Source organism: Oculina patagonica, unplaced genomic scaffold, assembly GCF_052425735.1.
Source record: "Oculina patagonica isolate OP01 unplaced genomic scaffold, crgOcupat unplaced316, whole genome shotgun sequence".
In the NCBI taxonomy this organism is placed as follows: domain Eukaryota; kingdom Metazoa; phylum Cnidaria; class Anthozoa; order Scleractinia; family Oculinidae; genus Oculina; species Oculina patagonica.
Genome location: NW_027558164.1, coordinates 3,622 through 12,907, shown reverse-complemented (window position 1 = coordinate 12,907; position 9,286 = coordinate 3,622). Strand labels below are relative to the sequence as shown.

The 9,286-nt window shown below is 40.2% G+C and overlaps 1 protein-coding gene and 1 non-coding gene across 2 annotated transcripts; both read right to left on the bottom strand.

Annotated features, from left to right (window-relative positions):
* Positions 1 to 385: 385 nt before the first annotated feature.
* On the bottom strand, positions 386 to 9,086 carry LOC144640507 (integrator complex subunit 15-like). Its single transcript, XM_078499617.1, has 7 exons — positions 8,873 to 9,086; positions 7,855 to 8,219; positions 6,287 to 6,382; positions 5,359 to 5,545; positions 3,574 to 4,146; positions 2,044 to 2,083; positions 386 to 709 (listed from the first exon to the last, which is right to left on the bottom strand). Exons 1-7 carry the CDS (start codon positions 8,958 to 8,960, stop codon positions 667 to 669), a joined length of 1,392 nt encoding a protein of 463 aa, XP_078355743.1. The 5' UTR covers positions 8,961 to 9,086; the 3' UTR covers positions 386 to 666.
* Positions 1,869 to 1,942, bottom strand: Trnag-acc (transfer RNA glycine (anticodon ACC)). Its single transcript has one exon. It is a non-coding gene; the product is annotated as a tRNA-Gly (tRNA).
* Positions 9,087 to 9,286: the final 200 nt, after the last annotated feature.

Sequence of the window (9,286 nt, the reverse complement as noted above, 5' to 3'; positions counted from 1 at the left end):
GCCTGAATTTCAGACATCCCTCTGTGCTCTGCTCTATCAGTTTTAGTCGTGTTGGTTTCTCGCCAAGTCTACTTTTCACATAGTATGATCAGCCTTGCAGTCTTGTTTGTTATTTCATTTTTTTGCTGATCAGATCTCTCGGCAGATCTTACGAATAGCAGCATTATCGTTTGTGGTCCCTTGCTGGTTTAGTCTTACTTTCCCCGACCAGCGGCTGGAAATCAACTCCAGTCTAACTTCACCCTTCTGTTCAATTAATGCACTGAAAAAATACCCACTCTGCTCACTGACATAACCTTCGCAATGCCTCGCCCCAGGCGTTGCTTCTCGGCCGCGCATGGTACGTGCTCGAAACGCGTGGAATTGAGGAAAGTTTCACTTTTTCGCCCCCTAACCACCAAGCCCCGCGCTGCCTGTTGTACCCAACTGCACCTGAAGACGAGGCAGACCTTGCCGCTATTGACAGTTTATTGTGGTCATCAAGTATTTACAGTCCACTCTCTCAAAACAGTCACTTTTGTAAAATATTGGTTTCTGCATGCCGTTTTTCAGTCATTTTACTCTATCCACTCGATCTATAAGTCGGACAACTTTCTAAGAGAGATATTTCGATGCCGTCCAAACTATTTTACAATATTTCAAAATTATCTTTTGCCCTGAATTAAACTATTGATTGACGTCCAGGCTTTCTAAAACCGTGGAAAGCAACCTGTAAAAGATCAAAGACAACATTGTTACACAAAAGTACCAGGAGAGGTTGTAATTAAATAAAAGCTGTATAGATAACCAATAAATCTGGCCAAATAGCTGCTCCACTTTTAATACACTGATTTGACTTTTCACTTAACTCTAAATTCAGGGTTCGTACTTTGAGCTTTTGAAATTCCATGACTTTCCATGACCTTTTCCATGACTTTTCAAAGTTTTCCATGACCTAAATAGGCCATTTCCGAGTTACCCTTTGCCTCTGTTTCACCAACAGTTCCATTTTCATACAAATCAAACTTATTTTCATTTGAATGGTTTCGCACGTAGACTCGTTTTAAAACAAAGGCAAAGGGTAACTCGGAAATGGCCTATTTGACCATTTTTCTTGGAAATTTTCACAAATTATCTTGATTTTGGGTACGTTTTAACCCTTTTCCTCGCAAAACACACCTGCCTAATTTATTTTGCACAATCAATATCATTTTCCATGACTTTTCATGACCCACACTTAAATTCCATGACTTTCCGAACCTTTGGGTGTGTGTGAACCGCATGCTTCCTAAAACCCTTACCCTATTTCAGACTAAAATATGGAATTTTCCCTATCTTTTTCAGACCTGACCCCACCCTCTAGTTTGCATAAACATTTGAGAAATGAAGATCGACATACTGCCAAAAGGTCATCACACTTTCAAAAGAAAGCCACTTATAACACATTAAAGGTGACAAAGGTTTGTTGCACGTTAAAGATACTTATGACCCCACTACTATAGAAGGATTCAACAGAATTAATAGTGTTGACAGGACATTTGTCTTACATTTCATTAAAAATATTAGAATATTCTGTGAAGTGAAGTGAATACTTTATGTACCCTCGGATTGTAAAGTAGCTTTTAACATAGCTAATATCTCCGAGAATTTCAACAGTACAACGGCACAATGGGCAAAGACCAGACCACAACACCGGGAACTCCATGCCCTACTCTTTACGATAAGTGTGTGGGTTCTTTTACGTCCCCTGCTGACCATAACACTCAAGATGCAGGAGACGGGGCCTACGGTTTATCGTCCTTATCCGAGAAGACTAGAATATCTAACCATTTGCAGTTGTTATTGCAAAGGCAGCATATTCTCCTCAGTTATTTTAAGACCCTGAGTGTTGGTCCGGTCTGGGACTCGAACCCGAGACCTCCCGCACGGTAGTCCGGCGCTCTACCAACTGAGCTAACCGGTCGGCGGAAGAATATTATAAATATTGTAAGTAAATGTACATTGTCTTTCTGAGGAATACACTAAAACAATCTAGAACTTTTGCTAAAATATTCCAAATCCCACCTGTTAGCTGGCAGAAGTTTGCACATTGATAAAAGTTCATCTGGAAGAATAAAGAAATAAATCAGTCAGATCAGTGTTGGAGAACAAACCTACAGTGTCATAAATGCAGTCAGTGGTTCATGCAACCCTTGCCATGTTTACAAGAAATTACTTTGGTGGTCCCAGGGTCTTTCTCCTTGCAGGGGGCAGAAAAAAGAAAGAGTCTCAATCTCTTCATCTTTGCCAAAGTCAGGGCCCTAACTGGACTTTTGGCATAGATGAGGCAAGATCAGTGATCACCGATGGCGCGAGCTGCGAATTTTGAAATCTACTGGTAGATGCACTTACGATATTCTCAGCATTTTTACCAGGTATTTCTTCTAAGAAGTCAATGTTGTTCACTAGTGGATTATTTTCTCGACGAATTGTTTTCTTTTTTTTTTTCTAATTTACAGCCCTGAAAGTCAGTACTAGTAGTTAAATCTACACTGGAGCCAAAGTGGCACAGACTACTAGAACTCATCGCAGTTTCAGATGAGTGAAAGTCAGTAAGTGCCGGTAGTTTGTAACTGTGAACAACAACAGGAAAATAAAGTTTGCTATAATCCCAGAGATTGGAGGACCAGGATGGCTCATTTGCACCAGAGTTTTATTCTAGTTTATGTAGCATGGGAATCCAACCCATTGGTGGAACTAGGGGGGGTCCATCCTTTTTTGGATACCGTATTTATTCGATTAAGCGCCCAACCTTGAATAAGCGCCCACCTCGAATAAGCGTCCACTCTCAAGGTCCAAAAATTTAATAAGCGCCCAGGATGCTTTTAAGCATCCTGGGCGCTTATTAAATTCGATTAAAATCGAATAAATACAGTAAGACATTTTTTTAATGACTCCCCCAGCTAAAACAGTTTTTGTGTGTACACACACACAAAAGAGCCCTCCCCTTAGTTCCAGGTCTGGAATCGCCACTCCAATCCACCTGCTGTCCTACCAACCTAGATTAATCTTTCTACAAAATATATGCCATATTTTATGCCTCATCTCTTATGTTGATTCTGCTTGTTTGATTAAACTGTTAACAAGATTCGGTAATTTACATTTTCTGATAACATTAAACAAACCCAGAGCTCAAAACTACTTAATACTACCGGTACATATTGTGTAATGAAGTCTGCATTCAAGCCTAGTGGCCCATCAGATGGAATTGCAGTCCATCACAGGGTTACCCCAACGCCCCAGTATTTTATTTACTGGGCTTGATCAGGAGTCTAGTGCACTTTACCGTTTGGCCATTGCACCTCCTACAAAGGGAAAATACATCCAGGAAATCGAACACAATGTCTATCACAACACAGTGCAGTTCCAGCAAATATACATACCCACCCCATGGAAGGTCATTGGAAGTTATAAGGGGACGGGGGATCTTGAAAGCCAAACTTTGTAAAGAAAAGTATGGAGTTTAGCTGGAATTTCCAGAGGGGTGGGGGTTTTTTAAACCAAAAACCTTCTGTGGGAGGGGTATGGATATTTTCTGGAACAACATAATATTACCTTTTGCAGCAGAAAGACATCCTGTTGCCATAGCAACTTGCAAAGTCTGTGCAAATCTATCCACTGACAGCTGAACTTGTTGGTCAATAATGCTGTGGTTTAACTCTTCAGTTTTTAACTTGCCAATTAATTTCGACATGTCCCGAGTCAGTTCTTTTAAATCTTTTCCTTTGATGAGATGACGGCTGTCAGACTCATCCATGACTTCTCCTGGCTCCAGTTCCAATTCATCTTGCGGATCCTCTTTATCTTTGCCAGCTGACAAGAAAGCTTGAATTATCGCCAGGTGAAGCTGTGAGTATAAAAGTCTAGATTCGTGATGTGTGTGTCCATCACTTATGCTGTCACAAGCTAGTGGCATTAGCACTACCCACCGTAACAGGCCCAATATGGGACCAAGTGGGAGTAGGGTAGGCTCTGGTGGCGCTAATGATCCACGCAGACGTCCCGCTGTAAGAAGATTGGTGGGGCAAGTCAGCAAACACAGGTCAGGATTGTTGCCGACCCAGGAAGCCACAACTTTGAGAAGAGAAAAAGGAGGTTGATTTGAAGATGAACTTGATGATCTTTCATCTGAAAAGCGAGATTTGGTTATAATTATTATGTTCTTTACAGCAAGGCGCCCAAAAGTGTGACCACCTTTAATTTATTCACATTCTTTCGTGCAACCACCATCCAATCAGAAGCCAAGGACAGCTCCCAGTTGACTTCTGATTGGATTAAATCTGCACGGAAGAATGTGAATAAATTAAAAGTGGTCACACTTTTGGGCGCCTTGCTGTAAATGTTTTAAAAATGATATATATATTTTTGAGTTGTATTGTTATCATCTTTGACCAAAACTTAGAAAGCAAACAAGGATATCAAATAAAATCATACTAGGCACATAATTTATGTGAATAAAGGGGAAAGCTTCACAGTCATATCTCCCCTTGCAGGGTTGTCAAAAGAAGCTGGCTGCTGGCAAAAATAATTATCTTGGCCAGCTTCTCTGCTGGGCTTTTTGGCTTAAAGGGGCTATGTCACACAATTTAAGGCAACTTCGGCACTCACCAATTGTTCATAGTTAACAATCAACTGAAATATCACAATAACAGTTTAAAACTGTAGAAAAAAGTCTCAAAAGAGACACAGAAAAGCCAGAAAGAAGCATGGAAGAGCAAAATTCAAAAAGATTAAAACATATTGTGTTTGGGTAAACTTGAAAAACATTAGCCTAACTTTTTTCAAATTTATCTCAATTTGTATGAAAGTATCATTGTTTGTTATGTGGCTCTGGTTTTGCCAATAAAAGACTTTTGCTCTGCCAATTTAAAGTTAAGTGCTCTTAACTTAGGAAAATAAATAGAATTTCCTAAAATACCATGACATAGCCCCTTTAAAATGGAAAAATCAGCCACCTACTCCAACAATAAAACCACGTCCTACTTAAAAACCTTGTGACAACCCTGGTCTCTTTCTATGGTGTTAAGACAGAGGTCCGAAAATTGGACTTCTTACACTGAGTTCCTACCCGGTTCCTCATTGTTGGCTTCTGTCTGTTAGTGCTCAAAATTGCTTTAGATTAATTGAACTTTTTCATACTCCTCCCAGTTCCAACCACCTTGGGAAACCTACTTCACTTTCATTTTGTTCTCTGTCTCCCATAGACTCCCTGCCTGTGCTCCCCAGTCTGTCTAGATGATCTGCACCCAATGCAGACCTTTAGAGGTTATAAAGGATCTTTACATACATTCACCAGGGGTTGTTGAAGTTAGGTTTAAGCTTTAAAATTGATTTTTTTACCTCGTTGTTTGCCAGTGGTGACAACTGGATACAAACTAATGAAAGCAATCATCAATTGACAAGCCATCAGTGGTGAGTGAGATGCAAGGGTCTGAAGGAACTGCAGTGAAGCTGGTACAAGGCAAGTGTAGTCTTCCACTATGGATGACGTCACCTTCAACACTATACTGGATCTGTGGTGATGTCTCTGACAGTAAACAAAGCCACAGGCACACATACATTAGACAGATTCTTGCCACAGAAATGCATTTTATTATCTGGACCATCTGGACCATTAACAAATACAAACCCTGGGTTCTTTGCAGATAACCACAATTAACAACTACGTGGAAGATGGTTGCCTGGGATGTCTGAAGGTCTCCATTGTGACCAGCCACCCCCTAGATAAGTAACCACTGCCAAACCTCTGCAACCCAGCCATAAGCCCCCATGCAAAAGAATCTATCATAATTTATGTCAAAATTAATGGAAAAAGCTGCTTTCATTCAAAACTTTAATTGTTAAAGCACATATTAGTGAAATGATTGTAGAGTAATCATTAGCGAGATGCATGCTGCCAAATATAAAGATATTATAATTACATCACATTGTTAATTCAATAGTTTTGCAATAGTTGTACAATAGTTTTACAAACCAAAATATCTCTTTGCTTTTTTTGCAAATTGGCAGCAATATTAAACAACTATTCGCCACTAGCCACCAACACTGAGGTGAATAGTTGTTTTAGTATATACGAAAACTGTGAGATAATGTAGCCCAAAAGATGATTTTTGACTAGTTTAAGGTGAAAAGCATAGGATAATCCGAGTTTGAGTCACCAATTAGCGCATGCCAAAAACACCAGCCACTATTTGAGTATATACTTATAATGTTCAAAACACATTTTGGGAGGGAGGAGGAAGGGGAAGAGTGACAGTATTTCACTAACCTGCATCCAGATTGCCATGGATTCAAGCAAATGGTCACACTGCAATGCTACAGCCATGGAGACAAGCTTGGTAAGAATTTCTACCTTTCTTTCAACCTAAAGTTCATTATGGGAAAATAAAATAATGTATACTATGCCATAGAAATAAGGCCAATCAGGATACAGAATAGCCATTGTATATTCGACAGTAATGAAGTCGACCTTCCCATAGTACAGGGCAATCTTTTTTTCCCGACGAAACTTAGCATATTTTCTATGGCATGGTGTAGGATAGTTATGCATCATTTTCTCATGGTATGCCATAGAATATCCCACTTGTCACTTTTATTTTCTTCACCACGAAAATACAAGGGACTTGTGTGATATTCCATTTTATACCACTCAAAAGCGTTGCATTACTAGTATAATAAAATTTCTAGTTATGTATTGTTAAGAAGAATATTTTAAGCCAGAGATTGATGCAGGAAAGGATCACAGAGTATGATGAGGATATTCAACTTGCCTGTACCCAGACCTCTGCTGTTTCAGAGCACACTCATGAAACCTGCGACCATCCACTTTGGAACAAGGTAAAATTTATTTATAGAGACTACGATGGTACACATTGGGTTAAAGAGACTTCAACCCAACAAAATCAACGGGGATAGCGTAACTGAGATTGCAGGAGCATGGATGCTCGAAGTCAAAAACAACAACAGGAGACCAGTTCTATAACAGTGACAGACTTACAAGATGCAGTGATTGAACAGGCGGTGTGCTGGACACTAAATCAAGTTATCTGGGATTTAGTGGGGGTCATTATGTGGTATTCTTGGGCTGTGCCACTCTCCTCCCAGGATGTAAATGGGTATTAAACAATTATGGCAACCTCTAAAACAAAGCGTGGGTGAAGGTTGGGGAGAGGGGAGGTGTAAATTGTGATCTGGAGTAGCAACTCATTCAGGATGAGTAGCAATGCTTCACTTCCTGCACCTAAACCAGAGTTAAGCACTGGTCTAATCAGCTTTTATATAATTTGTTAGTGCCCATAAAAGTGTCTTGTCCATGAACACAACAAAAACCATGGTCTACCACTGATCTCCTACTCGTCTCAATTTATAACAGACACAGACTATTAAAACCTTACCAAAGAGTTACTTGAATACATTGGATTTGGTCGTAACATAAAAAGCAAGTTGTGGAAATGTAGTAAAATAATGGTTTGTATGCTGGAATCCAGATCTGGGTGGTCTGGGTTCGAGACCTGGGCAGGGTGATAGTCTTGAGTTCTTCGACAAGACACTTGACTCTCACAATACCTCTCCCTACCCAGGTGTATATAAATGGGTGCTGACAAATTAAATACTGGGGGTATTACTGTAAATAGACTAGCATCCTCTCCTGGGAGAAGTAAAAATACTCCTCGAGTCACTTTATGCTACTGAAACTGTAGCTAAGCTCCAGCTGGATGGGCCACTAGGCTCAGAGAGCTAAGGCAAGAAAGTACAACATATTTTGCAATGAATCTCAAGACAAAACTTCATTACTGTTACCGCCACCAACCCACCAACCTCTAATGATTAGCTTACCTTGCCATCCTTGATGTCTTGACCTGATATTCCAAACAATATATAAAATACACCACATCTCACAATATCAGATGGTTGATCTTGGAAACAAGAACATATAACTTCTAAGAGCTGAAGTTCCTGGATGGCAGACAAGGATTTTGCTCCTGATCCTTTGCCATAAAATATGTACATGTCAATAACATCATCAAGAAAAGCCGACAAATAGAGTCCAGGGTTTGGAGGCGTGTCCGGTGCATATGCTTTGAAGTATTTCTCTAACATATGAATGACATCTCTGCTGCATTCCGGAAATTGCGAACAACTCAGGAGGTGCTTGATGTAAGTGACTTTGTTGGGAATGTCTGCTTTCCATGAAGCAATATCTGTGAAATGAATACAATATTTCCTGTCAGGGACATCACCATAATGGTACATGGTGATTATATTTATGTTTAGTATAAACTCAAACAGTGGATAGCGTTTTTGGTGCAAAATGATTGGCTTCTCAAACGTCGGATATCCTTTGCTATTCCCCTCCTAGTAACTCATGCACGAAAACTGTACTCCTTGACAGGAATAAACTGGTAAAAAATAATGCTTTCTGGCTATATTATCTCACTGTTTTAGTATATACTTAAACAACTATTCACCTCAATGTTGGTGGCTAAGTGGTAAATTTCCACCACAAGCGACCTCCACTACGGTGAATAGTTGTTAAATATCAGCTGTACGCCCTATGTGTAGCCACCCTCTCGCCCTCCCCCCCTGCCCCCGCACCCCACCAAACTCCAGCCAAGTACAATGATTTGAAACATGACTGACAGTACACAGGACCTGAACAATCGATGAAAATCGATGATCGGAAAATCAATCGATCAATCGATGACAATCGATTAATTACTGTTGATTGGCATCGATTGGCATCGGCCAATCGATGATCAATCGATAATCACACTTTGGTGGTCGCGAACTTCATCGATTGCCATCCATTGGCATTAAACACACAATCAATCCGAAGCATGAAGTAAATACTTACATACGTTGTTTTGTAAAAAAAAATAATAAAAGCTCCTTTCCATTGAGATGAAGTTTACATCATAAGCTTTAATGTTTCTGTTTTTCATTCGAGTTTCCTACTGTTTGCTAGCGCTAGAATTCCAAAGACACTTCGTTCTTCCGTGACCGAGTCAAAAATGGCGGACGTGACAGGCGAAACTCATCCCCAGACTCCCACTGTTGTCTCGTTTTCGTTCCGATGTCGCAGTGATCTTGGTATCCCCCAATTTTAGGTACCCCCGTACCAAGATCCCTAGTGATCTTGGTATCCCCTCAGGGGATACCAAGATCACTAACAGCGTCGAATACAGCAGACTGGGGCAAGTGAAGCAAACCAAAATTCCACTCAAACACCATTTTGCTTTATCACAAAGCTTTGTTCGTAAATTTAATC